The sequence below is a fragment of the Bubalus kerabau genome, chromosome 2 (genome assembly GCF_029407905.1).
Source record: "Bubalus kerabau isolate K-KA32 ecotype Philippines breed swamp buffalo chromosome 2, PCC_UOA_SB_1v2, whole genome shotgun sequence".
Classification (NCBI taxonomy): Eukaryota; Metazoa; Chordata; class Mammalia; order Artiodactyla; family Bovidae; genus Bubalus; species Bubalus kerabau.
The window spans coordinates 119474910-119492716 of NC_073625.1; the positions used below are offsets into that span (position 1 = coordinate 119474910).

The 17807-nt window shown below is 40.8% G+C and overlaps 1 protein-coding gene and 1 long non-coding RNA gene across 10 annotated transcripts in view; one reads left to right on the forward strand and one right to left on the reverse strand.

The window, feature by feature from the left end:
• Positions 1-1392: 1392 nt before the first annotated feature.
• LOC129643708 (uncharacterized) lies at positions 1393-2804 on the reverse strand. Its single transcript, XR_008710445.1, has 2 exons — positions 2716-2804; positions 1393-2454 (listed from the first exon to the last, which is right to left on the reverse strand). It is a non-coding gene; the product is annotated as an uncharacterized LOC129643708 (long non-coding RNA).
• Positions 2805-2899: 95 nt separating this feature from the next.
• The window catches only part of ATP13A3 (ATPase 13A3), an 80742-nt gene continuing 65834 nt past the window's right edge, over positions 2900-17807 (forward strand). For 2 of the 9 annotated variants that reach the window (XM_055568663.1, XM_055568664.1), the window contains exon 1: positions 8619-8867. In XM_055568663.1, coding sequence (XP_055424638.1) covers positions 8823-8867 — 45 coding nt within the window. In that variant the 5' untranslated portion in view covers positions 8619-8822. Of the gene's footprint in view, positions 3409-4520; positions 4565-5435; positions 7015-8509; positions 8529-8618; positions 8868-17807 lie in introns of those variants that run through there. The other 7 variants (XM_055568658.1, XM_055568659.1, XM_055568656.1 and 4 more) reach the window with 7 other exon arrangements.

Below are 17807 nucleotides of genomic sequence, written 5' to 3' on the forward strand. Positions count from 1 at the left end.
GGTCTGGTATTCCCATCTCTTTCAGAATTTTCCACAGTTTATTGTGATCCACACAGTCAAAGGCTTTGGCATAGTCAATAAAGCAGAAATAGATGTTTTTCCGGAACTCTCTTGCTTTTTCCATGATCCAGCGGATGTTGGCCATTTGATCTCTGGTTCCTCTGCCTTTTCTAAAACCAGCTTGAACATCAGGAAGTTCACGGTTCACATATTGCTGAAGCCTGGCTTGGAGAATTTTAAGCATTACTTTACTAGCATGTGAGATGAGTGCAATTGTGTGGTAGTTTGAGCATTCTTTGGCGTTGCCTTTCTTTGGGATTGGAATGAAAACTGACCTTTTCCAGTCCTGTGGCCACTGCTGAGTTTTCCAAATTTGCTGGCATATAGAGTGCAGCACTTTCACAGCATCATCTTTCAGGATTTGAAATAGCTCAACTGGAATTCCATCACCTCCACTAGCTTTGTTCGCAGTGATGCTTTCTAAGGCCCACTTGACTTTTAGATACGTTTGTGTTTTAGATAGTTCACTCTGGAGGCTGAGTGGAGGATGAATTTGTCTGAAGAGATTGTTAGGAGGCTACTGTAATAGTTCAGGTTGGAAAGGATGACTGGAATGTTTGCCAGTGGAAATGCAGGTAGAGATTTGAGGCTTATTAAGGAGGTGAAATAAAAATGACTAGATGATTGGATAAGACAAGGGGCTGAATCAATAATGACTCACACTTGGACTTTTCTAATAGTTCAGTGGGTAAGACTTTGCTTTCCACTGCAGGGGGAAGAAGCAGGATGGGTGGCCAGGTTCCATCCCTGGTCAGGCCGCATGCCCTGCTGCAAGGCCAAAATAAAATAAAAACACATTCATTCTCAAATTTCTAATTCTGATGGCTGTGGATGCTGGTGCCAACAGCTGAGGGAAGGGCTGCTTTGAAGGCAGAGGGCAAGTTTAGTTTTGGACAAGCTGAGTTTGAGGCACCCCTATGATATCTAGTTAGAGCTTCCTGGCAGGCAGTTGGATATTTGGGTCTAACTCTTGTGGAAGAGGTCTGGGCTGCAATTGCTGATTGGGTAATTGCAACGTGAATTTGGAGGTGATCTCCTAAGAGTAGAATGAGAAGAACTGTGGGTTTGGAGTCTTGCATATAAGGTGGAGACTCACAATTAGTGGCACTTAAGGATGCCGCCCAAGGAGGCAGAGGCCTTATTTACTGAGATGTGAGAACTGGAAGAGTATACTCTTCCGCAAACCAAGAGAATGTTGAGATTCCGGAAGGTGGGGGTCATCTGAATTGTCAAATGTAGCAGAGAGACCCAGAAAGAGAATGTCTGCAGAATACCTACTAAGATTTGGGAGAATGAAACTCAGGGGTTCTCTTACCCAAGCAGGATGAGGAAGGGTGTGTGTTGGGGAGAAGAGGGGAAGCTGGAATGCCCAGTGCGGAGAAATGAGGAAGTGGAGACAGCAGAGAGACCACTGTTTAAGAGGTCATGAGAGGGAGTGGAGCCCTTGGAGGCTAACTGGAGAGGGCACTTGGAGCGGAGGTTGGGCGCCATAGTTTTGTTTTTAGGAGCTAAGCTTGTTTAATGGCCGAGGGAAAAGAGCAAGGATCCAAGGAGCAGTGAGAGGTGAGGAAGGAAGCTTTATGGGCTCAACCCCACCAAGACAGCTTCTTATAGTTTGCCCAACAACTACCACACTCCTTATCTCATTTATTCATTTGAGGGAGGAAACAGACGGTGAGACTGATCCCATGGGCTAGAGAGAGGGCTATAGATCCATCTGGGTACAGTGTGCGCCACACCACGCGGTACGAGAAAGTGCGCGTAAACTGTCCCGCTTCACGTGACGTAGAGGCCCAGGAGCAGCGTGTTCCTGGCTCCTGGTGAGGTGACATCGATGTCATGGGTATGTGCTGTCTCAGATGAGGTGTCACCACGTGTTGTGGATCAAGGGTAGCAACCCCCGACTTGCAGGATCATGTGCCAGGAGCCAGAGCCTGATAGCTCCCAAGGGCGGTGCACCAGAGGTCGGGAGTCTCTTCCGTACTTCCACCCCTGCAGATGGGAGTTCTGTTGGCCGCGAGGTGAATGACACTAACAGTGATGGCAGGGCCTAAAGGGCGCGGGCAAGAGTCTCAGGGCGAAAAGATGGCCGGAGCCTGAGGCAGCAGGTGGCTGAGTGCGCTCCTTGTGCGGGTCGCCCAAGGGACGCCACGAAAATCGAACTTGCGATTTGCACACCCGGCCGGAAGATTTGTTCATCTCTGTGCCCCGAGATAAATCTTCTGCTAGGGGAAGTATTTAATTTGCATCCAGCGCTGTCGGAAGAAAATCCCTATCACTGGAGGAGGTGTAGTGGGCGCGTGGGAGCTTTCTCTTGGGTACGCCTTCTAGTCCTCCTCCCAAGGCTGGGCACCGCTGAGTCGGTTGTTAAATGCGGTCTATAGTTTTTGGTTTCTGCAAGGGGGAGTGTAATGTTAAGGAACTGCGAGCCGAGCCAGGATCTGACCTCCTCTCCATCATTCTTGTACAAGCTACCTCTGTGACCTTGACTCTGGGCAAGTCAGGCTAGGCCCCTCACTACAACTCGGTTTCCCTGTTCATAAAATGAGGATTTGGACTGTAATCTGGTCTTTGCACGGCGGCCAAGATGGCAAATATCACCTCCTCCCGCCAAAAAAAAAAAAAAAAAAATGCCGTCCTGCGTTAGTAACCTACCCAACACACAGCTCCTCAGCAGCGTTCTTCCTCCCTCTTTCTTTTCTGCTCCGGTCTCGGGAAGGGGGACTAAAGGGGAAGATGTGGGCGGGGCCTGGCCATCGCCCCCGCCCACTCCGGCCCCGCCCCTCCCAGCGTACCCTCTGCGCCCCTCCGCCCTTCGCGCTGGATGAGGCAAGCACGTGACCTCACATCCGGCGCGGGAGTCCCGAGCTAGCAGCGCGCGCTCCCCTGTCCGCTCGCTGGCTCTCCCCGCAGCGTGATCCAGGCGCCACCGCTGAGGGGAGGGGGGTTCGCTTCGTCGCTGGCTGCGAGAGGCAGTTTCGGAGTGCAGAACGCCCCCCTCCCCTGCCTACCTCCCCCTGTCGCCCGCCCTTGTTCTCGCCCTGCTCCGGCTGCACGCAGCCGCCGCGGGCGCAGAGGAGGAGAGCGCGGACGCCCCAGCGCCCGGCTCGGCCCGGGCCCCGCCGCGGCGCCTCCCTCCCCTCACCCGGAGCCGCAGCGCGCGGCGGCGGCGGCTCCTCGAGCTCGAGCGACCCGCGGCCGCCCGCGCCGGCCGAGGGCGATGGGGCTGGGCTGAGGTGAAGCGGCGGCGGCGGCGGCGGCTACAGCTGCGAGCCCGGCTCCGGCCCCACACGGCCCTTTGGCAGCTCCGGACGGGAGGCCGCCCGGGAGACGGCGCCGAGGCGCCAGGTGAGTGGCTCCAGCTTCCCCGTGACGGCGGAGGGCAGGGTGAACGGGGCGTGGAGCGGGTGGTGGTGGTGATGTGGGAGGTTGGAAGAGGTGAGTGGTATTGTTGGGGGTGGCGGGCACCAGGTCGGCCTCCTCGGGCCGGAATTGGGCATCATTTTTCGGGGAAGGTGTGTGTAGAGTGAGGAGGGGAGCGCTGAGACTGCTGATTGTCTGGGACAGGTGCGGCGAGAAGAAGGGCTCCACGTTGTGGGTGTGAAGGCCTGGATAGGACACGCCGCTAGTTGGGGAGGCAGGTGTGTTGGGGTTTGAGAGTGAGATGGCGAGGTGGTCCAGCGCTTTTAGAAAGTCATGGAGATGGTGAGATCGAAGGTAGCAGTATTGGCAGGGAGCTTGATGGGTTTGCTTGGGTGCTTACTGAGGAATCACGGAGTAATAGCCTTGCCAGTCACCGCATTAAGCCGAGTGAGGCCCAGAGGGGAAAAGTGACTTAACAACTTGCCAAGGGCCTCTCACTTTGACTCTAGAAACACCTAAGGGCCCTTTCCTCCAGTAGTTACGTGACCGCTCTCTTTATAGCTTTTCCTTCTCCCCACGTCTTCCGAAAAGTTAGGTTCTGATGGATGTGTGACCTGGTTTTTTTCTTTTTCTTTTGCGGGCGTGGGGAGCCGAGGGAATCTGATTTTGTTGTTGTTCGGTCATCAAGTCGTGTCCGATTCTTTGCGACCCCATGGACTGCGGCATTCCAGGCCTCCGTGTCCCTCACCGTCTCGAAATTTGCCCAAATTCATGTCCATTGAACGGGTGATGCCATCCAACCATCTCATCCTCTGTCGCCCTCTTCTTCTGCCTTCTATCCCAGCGTCAGAATCTTTCCCAATGAGTCGGCTCTTCGCATCAGGTGACCAAACTATTGGAGCTTCTTCAGCATCGGTCCTTCCAATGAGTATTCAGGGTTGATTTCTTTTAGGATTGACTGGTTTGATCTCCTTGCTGTCCAAGGGACTTTGAAGAGTCTTCTCCAGCACCACCAGTGATTGGGGATTGACAAAAATTCAGACCTTCCGAATTTGGAAAGCTTTTGTAACAGGTGTTTATCATTCCTTTTCCTATAGATCTGACAAAAACATCCTTGGATCTTGGTGTCTGGACATAGGAGGTATGAATCACTCACATAATTAACTACTTTTAATCATCAGTGTTTTAGAGCTATATTTAGTGGTTATATTAGTGCAAAATGAATGGGTATGGGGTTGTAAACCTAGAAACACAAACCTAGGTTTCCTGCACATGATTCCAAACTAAATGAGTAGAACATTTGTGTATGTAATGGCTAGTTTGGATCTCTGAGTCAGGAAGTTAGAATTTTTTTAAATCTTTGAGAAATGCAGGAACATTTAAGATTATTGCAAAATGAACACTTTTCTGAAGACTGCTGCTAATCTGATTTGATTGTCTTTTGAAGAGTGATTACCTAGTTAAAAATGCTCTGCCTTTGCTTAGAATTCAGCACACATATTAATTTTGTTTCACTGGAATATATGTGGTATTCTTAGGATTGTTGCTTTGCAGAATAGGCTATAGTTGCCAAAATAAAAGTTTGTGAGCATCCCATTATGGTTTAGCAACCCCTTTTAAAGGCAGTTGCTTGAAATAGTGGGCCTATTATTAATCACTGTCATGCAAGTTTACTTTTGCTACTGTCCTTGTTTTTGCATTACCCACCATTAGATCAGGTGAGGGTGAGACAGCTAAGTGAGATTTTTGAACATTAGAACAACAAAGCCTGTTTTTGATCAGAGAATTGAGTAGGAAAAATGTTGATCCTGGTTGCTTTAAATCCTAAGTAGTGTAGTTATAATAAAAATATTAAGTAGCAATTTCTTTTGAAAATAAAGTTGACAGTCGTTACTTTGACTCCGTGTTCAAATTATGTAGTAAGAGGGCTAAGTTCTTTGTCCAGGAAGCTTTATTTGGGGTAGTTCTGGTTATTAAAATTATCATACTGTTCCTTTGCTTAACTTCCCTGTTCTTCTTTTTCTTTCTTGTTTTATTAACAAAGGAGAATACTAGTACTTACATCACAGTTTTGAGGACCTGCTGAGAGCATATGTAAAGGAAAGAGCACTCTTCTGGCACGTAGTAAATAGTTTTTTTGCCCCTTCCATTCTATATACTGAATCTGGCTGTGCTTGTTTAGTATGGTGGTTTTGTAACCACTGTGAATATAAAGTTTCAAGATGTGAATATACTTTATTGCTAAAATTGATGGCAGTCCTAGGAAATGGGCAGTGATGAGTGATATGGGGCATCCTGTGAAATTCTGTCTTTCTTTTGTAACTTTTCCCACTGGTCTAGGTGATGGTGGAAATGGGAACTTCATGCCTGTGAATGACAATGAGGGTTGTAATTTCTAAAATCTTAGGAGACAGAAATAGAATTTCGTAATGATATTGATTACTTGGTTCATTTAAAGCTGGTTTCTGTTCACTGGTATATGGGGTAATCTAAGCGGATGACCTTGTGAATGGATCTTAAATTGAATAGGAGTTAGCAGCTTATCACTTACTGAAAACAACATTCTTAAAACAACTGTCAGTGGTATGCTAAAGGAACACAGTCTGATGTCTGAGATCTACTTGATACATATTCAGGTTTGTTCCAGTGATGGAATGTGTTCTGAATGTGCTAGATAGCTCATCTGGTTCAATCTGGATCTAAGAGTTAGCTGATGAGATTTAGTCTTTGGTTTTGGAACATAGTTTTTCTGTGTGAAATGAAGAGCACTGGTTTGTTGGAGAGAGTAAATCTGTAGTTATCAAACTGTATTCTAATTGACCCATTTAACTAGTCCAGGTAATGTGCAAGGAAATGATAGCGTCTTTTTTGTGTGTGTGTGATAGTGTCTTTAATCTTCATTTGTTGAGAGTAGAGGAATAAGAGAGGATCAGAATTGGGCCACATATTTTAACATTCAGGTTAAAAAATAAAAGGTTCTAAGCTTTTTAATCTGGAGAAAAGTCAGTATCATTTATAGGGTAGAATATGTTGAATTAATGGTGAAGTGAAAGTCATTCAGTCATGTCCGACTCTTTGCAACCCCATGGACTATACAGTCCATGGAATTCTCTAGGCCAGAATACTGCAGTGAGTAGCCTTTCCCTTCTCCAGGGGGTCTTCCCAACCCAGGGATTGAACCCAGGTCTCCCACATTGCAGGCAGATTCTTTACCAGCTGAGCCACAAGGGAAGCCACAAGGGAAATTAATGGTAACTAGTAATTATAAAATTGAGATAAAAACATTTGTATTAGTAAGATTAAACAGAGAGATAATGTGAAATGTCATGAATAAATGGTAATTGGAAGAAACGATCACTGTTAAAATGGTGAGTTGAAATTACTTTTTGATCTTCAGTAAGAAAGGAAAAAAGTGGATTGAAGGAAAAGGAGAGTTGGCCAGGTGTCAAATGTCTGAGAGTGAGGAAAGTCAAGGATGTGGAATGCTGAAGAGTTTCCATAGACCAACTCTCCAGAGAGAACTTTCCTAACACCAGACCTCATGATACTTAAACCCAAAGGCTTGTATTGGGGCCTTTGCTAGGTGAGATGGTAAGTCATTAACTCAAATAACAAACTTAGAGACTGTCCAAATTTAAAAAGGACTTAATGTACCATAAGATGTCTCCCCAAGGGAAGAGTTCTTGCAGATTTATGAGAATGGAGCTGCCCAGAGGCATGTGTCTTTGAAGTTACAGATGAAAATGCATCTTTCACCCCTTCTGTCACCAAAGGCCACTAAAACTAGGATGAGCTGAGAATGCAGGAAGGAGTAGTACTCTGTTTGAAGTCTCTTTTTTGCGTGTGACCTGAGATGTGTGAAGTCAGTTGTAATCAATCTCTTAATCAAAATTTCTGTCTAGTTAACCCTTTCACTTACTTGCTATGGATCTTGCTTTTAAATAATCTGTTGAGGGAATTGCCTGGCATTCCAGTGGTTAGGACTCTGCTTCCACTGCCAGGGGCCTGGGTTCAGTCCCTGGTTGGGGGACTAAGATCCCACAAGCCACGCCCTCCACAACCCCCCACCTCCCCCTGAAAAAAAAAAGCCATTTGACAGTCAGATACTAGTTAGATTAGAAATAAAATTTCCAGGAACAGTGAGTTAGAGTAGAATTTCCTGAGTACATGATGTGAAACTTGCTGATGTCTATATAATCTTTCTCAAAAATTTTAAATAAAAATATTTCTGACTGTTGTTGATAGCGAAGTGAAGAACTGTTCTACCTTAGCACACTTGATTAATTGACTCTTACTTAGTTTTTCTTATTTTTTTCACAAAAGATTTATGAGTTGGACATTGAAATAAGGAGGTATGAGATGGGAAAATAATAATGTTGAACAGTCAAAGGTTATTTAGATTAGTCCCTTCTTTTTATAGAAAAGGAAACTGATGTCTGGAGAGGTAAGTGACCGCATGTTGGTAAAGGAGAAGCTTTCTGTTTGGGTATTCTTTTCACCCTGTCTTTAGTTTGAACTGTGTAGTAATGGTACACCTCAAAGCTTGGTGGATGTTTGTGGGTTTGTTTTTTTTCTCCGTTGAGAACCAGCTTTAAAGTATTGCTTTTGATCATTTGACAGACTTCTATTACATTTTTAGCTTATTTTAAAGTAAGTCATGGAACAGCTCTCACATGTGTTTAGTGTGGCTTCTTTACAGCATCCTATTGCTCTCTTTTTCCCACTTGTGAAGTAGGGTGAAAAATACGTTAGTAGCTTACTCTGCTATATAAAAGACAAGTGTTTTGGATCCTAATTCTTTCTGATCTGAAGACCTGAGTAAAGTGAAATCCAGTTTTATGTAGGGGCTTTGGACTTAAATTCTCATTTAAGGTAAAATCCTGTGTAGTCAAAATTACCCATGAAAAAGTGGTTTAGGAAGGCACCAGTTTGAAAACTGGTTAACCGACGTACTGTTTTTCAGTTCTCAAAGCTAGTGTTTTCCCCAGCTGTTAGTACAGATGACTTTTTTTCTGGAGTCGTAATCTCGACGGGTGACTGGACTTTGGATCGACTGAGGAACAGCAGAGTTAGTCTCCATTGCCTGCGCACTCTGGGACCAGGATGTGAGGGCAAGCATCCTACCACCGTTATTTAGAGTGTTTTTCTTTTTTCTTGCAGCACAGATAATTGGATTGATGTAATTAAATCCACATGTGATGTGATTCTACCGTGTGAATAATAGAGAAAGAAATTAGGGGTTTAAGAAAATCTATTTCCCTAGGGTTATACTGGGTGTTTTATACCACACACTAGCATAATTAAGGGCTAAGGAATAAAGTTGGGATTATTGGGGCACTGTTGGTACTTTTTGTAATTTTAGGTGGATATTCAGCTACTTTCAGTGTTTTTAAGAGTGAATGTCACCTTACTGGGAGCAAGATTTGCATTATCTTGAAACAACTGTAAGTTGGTAATATTTTCCATGAAGCTTAAAGTATTTGAACTTAATATCACTCTGGGGGTAGCACAGTAAGAAGACCCCATTCTTTAAAGAAATGTCATGGTCTCTAAAGATTTAACAGTCATATGCCCCAGTAGAGGGCATGGTATATTGGTTAAAATGTGATCTCAGAACCTTATACATATAAGAGATTTTGAATTCCAGCCTCATCGCTTAACTACCTCTGTAGTTAAGTAGTTTTTAGTTTCTCCATTTGCTGAATGGAGATAATAAAACCTAGAGAGTTCTGAGGGTAAGAGGCCCAGTAATTGCTAAATTACTATTGTTAGTTTAATAATATTTAACATAGTCAAAACAAGCTGCCGTGTGTGTGTGTGTGTGTGTGTGTGTGTGTGTGTGTGATGAGAGAGTGTGTGGATTGTGATTGAGGATTGCTTTTTCCAACTAGAGTAGCAGGCCATAATGACACACTGTTTAATTCAGGCTTTTCATAGGAAAAATACCATGATTTTGTGTCTTTGGTAGCAACATCCTAAAAAGTGTTAATTTCATGTGTCTCTTATACATTTGATGTATATTTTTATCTTGATGTTCCTGGGTATGTCTTCAGACTCTTCACCCCCCTATCCTCTGTATTACTGTTACCTTCTTTTTCCTCTCCCTGGCTACATTATAAAATTTAAAAATATGTTTAATTATGTTTTCTTAATAGGATTTTATGTTCCCTTATTTAGAAATTCTGATTAGTGAAGTATGTCTTCATCTTTTCTTTAAAAAGAGGGCTTGACATTTGTTTCACTTCTGTGGCCTTTGGATTGATTTCGTTAAAATGTGAGTCACTGGTTCTTCTTGGACCAAATATTTTTTCCTTACTATTTTTATTATATCCCCAAGCACCAGAGTTCTTACTTGACTGCTAATTATCATAATATAATTCAGTTTACTAAGTAAAATGTAAAGTACTACAGGCAGGTGGCTTAAGTAGCACTTAAGTACTTGAAAGACTAATCTAGCAAATTCTTAGTTAAAATAGATTTTTATTTTATCTATTTGTTATTTACTTATTTTTATTTATTTGTTATTTACTTATTTTTATTTATTTGTTATTTACTTATTTTTATTTTATTTATTTAATCTATTTTTATCTGAGTTCTTTTGATGTGAAAATATACTTGTTATAATCCACAGGTATTTTCTGTTCAGTTTTTAGTGAGAAGAATAGAAAAACTGCTTAATTTTGTCAGGTTCAAAAGCATCTTAATGTGTTTTTTCCCCAGATCCTTTCTCTGCATCCCATAGTAAGTGACCTTTCTGTATGTTCTTTTAAAAGTTGTGGCAATTACCACTTACTGTAGTGTATAAGAGTTGTGATTTTATAGGCAGTAAGGAAGGAGGCTGGGTTAGGGCTTCTTAGTTGAGCTCTGAGTTTGTGTTAGCATATCTAACTATTGGATACTTTGTTAGATCCTGTCGGTGCCCAGCACAGGACTGAATGTTGGGTATACACTGATAAGTGAGTTCTGCCTTCTTAGAGGTACACAGTCTAGCAAGGGAACTCAGAACTGCTGTACTGCACCCCATTCACATTGTATTCTTTGGGAATGTGGGCCCCTCCTCATGGCCTTGGGTCTCTTTCAGTTGAGAAAAGTTCAGAAGCTTCATTACATACAAGTTAATCCATAACTTTATCAAACAAGGTCTTTCATCATAATTTGATTCTGTGCCATCTTTTAAAGCTCCATTTCCAACCATTCCTCAGAGGCCATCCTCTGCTCCAGCTAGTTCAGGCAACGTGTATTCCCTGACATTTTCTCAGATTTCTTACCTTAGCACTTCTGCATGTGGTAATTCCTCTACTTGGATTCCATCCCTCTCTCGTTTTCCGTCTTTGTATGGCTTGTTTGCCTGATGAACTTCACCGCTCAGGGCATCAGGTCTTAGATCAAGGGAGAGCTAGCTCTTCTCTGCAGACTTCTCTGTCCCCTTCACGCCTTGTCCTCCCTCCCTGTGCCCCTCCCTTCTCTCAGTGCTCCCGTGATGCATACTTCACTGCGGTATGCAACCGCTTTGTGTGATATGTTTGCTTACTTACTTGTCTAACCTAGATTTGGCTTCTTGAGGTTAGAAATGTAATCTTTGTAATCTCCAGAATGTAGCACGTACTTGGCATGTGTGGACATGACATTCCAACAAATGATTTTTTATGAAATAAGAAGTAGTGATCAACCATAATGATTCTTGCTGGAATGCTAATGTAATATTATTAGATTTATTTTGAAATATTAGAGTACTTTGGCAAAATCTTGGTGTTTTCAATTTGCCTTTCCCTAAATCAAACAATTGGTCTGGGGTTAGATTTCAAGATACTAATACTTGGTTAAGATAAAGGCGCTGTTTTAAGTTCATTGATGAACATGTTGGGAGACTTTCTGTCCATAATAATGAAAAATTGTCTCTAAAACAGAAACAAAGCTTTTCAGTCCAAGAAGAATGGGTGATCCATGGGGTTGCCACAGCGCCAGCTCCATCTACCGCTGCCGGCAGCACCCCTGCTGCTCCTGGGCGGGAGTGGGTGAAATGACGATGGGGAGACCCTTCAGGGAAACTCAGTGAGATGTACTCTCGACTCTTACGTGAGCCAGCCTCTCTGCGTGCTAGAACCACAATGCCCGCTCCATACTTTAAAAAAGAAAAATTTCATTTCTTAGAGATTCATCAGAGCTTCCTAGAGAAGGTAGTTGACCATGGTCTGGAAGGACTAGCAGGAGGTCTTCAGCCAGACTAAGTTAGGTAGGGGAGGGCATTTTTTGCAGAAGGAACAACTTATATAAAGGAATGGAATGAGGAATCAGTAGGGCTCTTAGAGGAACTGCAAGCTGTGTTCTGTATAGACTGGATTAAGGTTTGTAGGAGGTGAATAATAACCATTGTTGACTGGAGGAGGATGTTGACAGCTAGGCAGGGCCAGGTTCCGAAGGATTTTGTCTTCCAATTAGTTGTGACTTTGTCTTGGAGCCCTGTCGGGCCTCTTCTGCCCCAGTTTCCCATGGAGGGCAAGCATAGTAGTACTGTGTTGTAAACTTTCCAAAGACTTGCTAGTAAAAAGGCTGCTGCACTTTGTTTAATTCAGTACTTTTCTTCAATTTATATGAGCAGGCAATGCCTTTAAAATTTTGGAGGGACTTTTATCAATTGGGATATGCTGCTGCAGACAATAGGAAGCTCTGGAAATTTTAAACAAAGAGAAATGATCCTATCTGGTTCTTCTATTGATTTGAATGAGGGAGACTGGAGAAGGCTCTGGACCCGAGCTGAGGCATGCCTGTGCAGATAGGGGAGGTGGGTATGAGAAAAGCAGAGATGATAAGACAGAGCCCAGATGGATATAGAAGGTGTGGGATAGGTAGGCGTCTAGGGTGACTTCCAAATTCCTGGCATGGCTTTTGAGGCAAGGGCTATCTTATCTGTTAAAGGGGTAGAGGGGAGCCAGTAGTGGTGGCAGCAAGTGGGAGAGCAGGTTTTTGGAACATGAAACAAGCCTTTTTTGGTGTTAGCAAAATGTGGTCAGTAGATGTTTGACTCTGTGGGTCTGGGAGAGAGCAGTGCTGACAATACTGATCGGTGGTTGCCATGGTTGATGGGACAGTGGTATCACCCTTTGCCCCTGACAGAAGCATAGAGAATATTAATGGCTAAGAAGTGGGCAGAGGAAGTGGAGGCTTGGGGAATATTAATAATTAAGAAGTGGGCAGAGGAAGTAGAGGCTTGGTCACCTGGCTGCCTGCCCCGTGACCCAGGCTAGTATGATAGGAAGTAGAATTCAGCTGCATTGTGGTAGGTAGAAAGGTCATTTGTGCTCTGTCTTGGGAACTTAGTCACTGTTTTCCATATGAAAGCATGCATTTCAAGTATGTGTTGCTTTCAGATGAATTTTCGGAAAATGGATGGTGCTATCTACATGACATCCCTTAATTTGTTGGTAAGGCTTTTCTATATAAAGTCATTCCATGCTTGGCCTTCTAGGGAAAGTGCAAAATGCTAATCTTAGTTAAGTGAAGATTATTTTCCTTCAGTTTTTAAAAGACAATATTGATTGAAAACTGAAAGTAGATAATGCTAGTTAAAATATTTTGTAAACTAAAAATCCTTCTACAAATGTCAGTCAGTAGAACCCAAACACATTGATTTTTTTCTTTAATCCTGAATAGTGGATTACAGAATGACCACAGGAAATAAGGAAGTTCAGATTTCTGTGATAGTTGTGCCTTGAGTAAGGCCGTTATCCTCTCCAACAGAAACTTAAAGTTCCATATTATTGAAGTATTCGTTGAATGCAGATATAAGGGCTTTATACTTGCTTTCCGTGCTGAGTCAACCTGGGTAGATTTCAAATTGGAGAAAAAAGAGTAAAGTGGGGTTTCCCACATTCACATAATTGAAAAAAGCTGATCCAAGTGCCTGTCAGTTGTAGTTGTAAATTTGCAGGATTGGACTCTTTGTACAGGATGGTTTCCTGGTGATTTTGTGCTTCTTTGTGGTTGAGTCTTTATAATGTTTGGAAGAATGAAATGTGAGCCATACTGTAGTATAGATCATGAGTAAATTTTATATTCTTACAAGCATAATACAGTAATCCTGAAGTGAACTGCTGAGTTAATGAAGAAAAATTATTTAGAGTTTGTTGTTATAAGAAAAATGAACAAATCTGTAGTCCATGTGTGACTCTTTAACGTACTGAAGATTTAGAAGTATAATTCTCTGGAAAGTTCTCCTGTTCACCCCTCTTTTTTTTTTCCTCTCTCTACTCTTCTCTGCCCCCGCCCCTTTCTAATCCTAGTCCTTCCTTTCCACCCTGCTTCTCTATTTTGATACTTTTCTGCACAAATGATCACTTTATGTTTTAATATTCAACTACAATGTAGTCTTTTGGAATACTTTTAATCATCAACTTAAACTGAGCATTGTAGTGCAATAGTGCACTTCACTCAGCTGAAATGACAAAGCTATAAACACTGTCCTAGGAGCATGCACTGATGGCTGCATCGCTGGGGTTAACTGTCAACTGCAACAGTGACACCTAAGCTGTATCCCAGTTGTAACTGTGCTCAAATGTGAAAGATGAGCCTTAGAATTAATGTGTCTAGATTTCAAAGACCACCTTTTAAATTGCCGATTGAAATGTCAAACAAGCTATTAGGGATTTGGACTAACAGCATTACAGTTTAGAAGAAATAGTTATTAATTTGCATTAAAATAGAAGAAGCATTCATGTATATATGGCTTAATGAAAACCTTTACTGCACCTCTATAAAGTAACTTTTTAAAACTGAAGTATAGTTGATGTACAATATTATGTAAGTTACACGTGTAAAATAATAGTGATTCACATTTTTAAAGATTAGGCTTCATTTATAGTTATCATAAAATATTGGTTGTATTCCCTATTTTGTACAATATATCCTTGTAACTCACTCTATACATAATAGTTTGTACCATTTAAACCCTTAACCCTAAAAGTCTAACTTTTAGTTTGGGAATTAGGCTCAAACAATTTGATTTATTTACATAGTTATTAGAACTCTTGATTTGTCAGTTTCTGTTGTATCAAATGCCCATGCTATACAGTTTCTTCTGTGAGTGTTTAAAATACTCTCATTTGTTTCAACTAGGTTTTTTGTTTGTAAGTACCCATTCTCACTCCCAAAGGAAAAAAAAAAGTGCAAAACTTTTATATTCTGTTTCAGAAGTCTAACAGTGCAGAGAGGAATTTGAAGAAAGGGTTTGTGGTAACATACACGTATAGGTACATGTGTGATTTCTTATTGGGATTGTTGGGTCAGAGTATGTAGGAGGTTTAAGTTTTTGTATATAGTCAGTTGATTTCCCAAAAAGCTAGTACAGATTCACTCTTAGCAGCAATGTATAAAGGTGCTTTTTTTGTTATTGTTGCCAGTTTAATAGATAAGTAATTTTATCACATAACTTCATACTTTACCTTATCTTGTTCTCCAGTAGGATCATGAGCTCTTTAACTGTTACTGTTTTCCCTCCTCCCTGGTTCTACAACATTGTACCCTAAATTCTAGTTTCAGATGAGTGTGATTTGGGGAGTCTGTATGAAGGGAATAATATCTGCCTTCCTCTCCCCATTATCATGTGTTTTATGTTTATTGTGATGTCTTATTTTCCATTGAGACACATGAAACAGAAGTTCTATTATGATAAGCTCCTGCTTTGTCATATTAGTATTTGCATTGGTACTAAAAAAAGTGTATAAAATTTCTTACCTTTAATCATACTTAAATCAGTGATTGCCTTGTCAAAGTTGTGAAACCTGTCAGTCTTTCTTACCAGTGTTGGAGCACCACCTAATGGTGAAAGAGTGCAACAGCGGGCTATATACACAGGCAATACTTCAGGAGGTCAAAAACTTTCATGGTTGGAATGAATGGTGATTTATTACAACCATCTCATTTTAGTGGAGAAATTGAAACCAAGATGGGTGAAGGAACTTGCAAAATAGTTCATGTGGAGTTAGTTGACATTTAAGAACAAGGTAAAGCTGACTCTTGAGTTCTGTACTCTTCTTTCTGGGGTTTTTTTTTGTTTTTTTTTTTTTGTATTTTGGGATAATGTTGTATATCTCTTGCTGTTCCTAATATAGTAATGAACGTGGCATATATGGTCACTTAAGGTTTATAGACGAATTAGTTTGATAAAATAATTTAGAATTTGCTGTTGCTTATGCTGTATCTCTGGTTAGTACTTTTCCTCAGTGGAGCCAAAATATGGAGGAAATAGAAAAATAAAATAATAAAAAAATAAAATGAGCCAACTGTAGCTTTCTTGGAATATATTTGTTAAGGGAGCCTTCAGATGGCTACTTTACTGTGTCTGGGGTAAAATAACAGTGAGAGAGTGCTGTGCAGGCACAGAGTGGAATGCTTTAATAGAGACCATTGGAGGTTCCCATAGGTTCAGGCCCACAGGTGGCCGTGTGTGGTAGAATTAGAATTCTGTACACATGCTCAGTCTTTCTTCTTTCTCTCCTTATCTATTTAAAAATATTATTGCACATAGATGGTAGGAGCATTCAAAGAGTACTGAAGTCGCCTCCCTTCCCATCCTGACACACTAGCTATGTCACCAGTTTACAGATCTGTTCAGCCTTTTGTTTTAGGGGTGGGTGCCAGTTTTCTTTTGAGGCCTTTTTGGTTCTGCCAGTTTTGAATATTCACTCTTTAGGACTGGTCTTAACCACAGTGAGCCTGTCTACTAGTAAGGTTTTGAAATAAATCTAGCAATTACAGTACTTTCAAAACTCTCCTTGAGTAGAGAGTTTTAGAAAGTTGAATACATGAGGAAGATTTAAGGGGAAGTATAAAAGTGTTAAGATCAGAGTAACTTGAATAAATGAAAAAAATCTCATATTAAGTAAACAAACTTAATTATTTAATTATGCAAACTTAGTTATGATGTATGTAAATGATTAATTTTAGTCATTTCCTTTTTAAATTAAAATAATGAAAATAAAGCATAGATGCCATTTGTCAGTTCAAAGGTGCCTTCTCCCAGTTTGTACTGATTAAATGCTATACAGTTGACTGTAATACTCAAAGCCATTATGTTGTGTAATGATAGTCTTACCACATGGAGTTTCTCTGAATAAATGGGTTTTTTTCTTTCTTTAAATAGTGTATATAATAAAAAATTATTAAAATGTATGCATATATGCTATAGTGCAGGTTAAGTTAGAGCTCTTAATGTTCTTAAATTGACCCTAAGACAGAAAATTGCATTACCTTTCCTAATTATAACTTATTTTGTTAAGCTATCACATTGTTTTGTAACTCACAAAAAATAAATTATACAAAGACTGCACTTTGCAAATGTAAATACAGTTTTGGTTTGGTGTATATTGGATACAATGGTCTTCCTTAAGCCTAAACACAGAAACAAAAGCATGTATTATAAGAGAAAGTTCAAGATGGGAAGTGATAAAATGGGTATTGAGTAGAGCTTTGTTAAAATTTAGCTGGTATCCTTGTAAAATTTCCATGTATTCACTAAATTATATTATGTCATTCTTATTGTTAGGAGCTGACTTGAGTGTTAAGTTTTACCCTTTTCACAATTTTGTTACTGCAGTTGGGAGATTGAGATTTTTTTATTCTTTTTACAGAAATATTTGTATAGATATTAAAATTAAGGTTGTACAGTGAGTAAAGATTTCATGTTTGTTAGGGCACATTTTATTTCAGTTGACTACTGCACATTTTATTTCAGTAGAACTGTTCTTGAATTGTAGAAGGTCATCTTAATTGCTGAGGATGCTACACATTTGACAATGAAATAATACTCAGAATGCTGGCTGTGCCGTTTATTGTTTAGGATTTTTATGATATCTTTTGCTTTGTGGTCTTGAAAGATGTATTTATCAAATCTTTATTTAACATGAGTAGGTATGTTTAATTCTCCGGAAAAAGAATCTAGAACTACAGAATAAAGTAGGATGATTCATTTTGTTTTTTCAACAATACAAGGTAGCCCAAAAGTTTAGTGCAGTTTTAAGACTTCAAAAGTACATGTTTACAAACTTATGAAACGTATCATTTGAGAACTTTTTAACTCTTAATTTTGTGAACATTAAATAGTATGTTTTTATTTCTTTTAACTCCAGTCTCCCTGAAGTTGGCAAATACCACCTGAAGTAAAAAATTAAAAATATTTATTCAGAATATAGTTTGCTTGAGGTTTTACTTGAGTGGCAGATCATTAATGAAATCACCTTGTAAAATTATCTACTTTGGAATTTTAGGCAGGTACATATCCTCAAAGAAAACCCGCCACACATACTGTTATAATATTGTTACATACATATCCTCTAGGCACATACATATCCTCAAAGAAAATCCTCCACACATACTCTTATAATATTGTT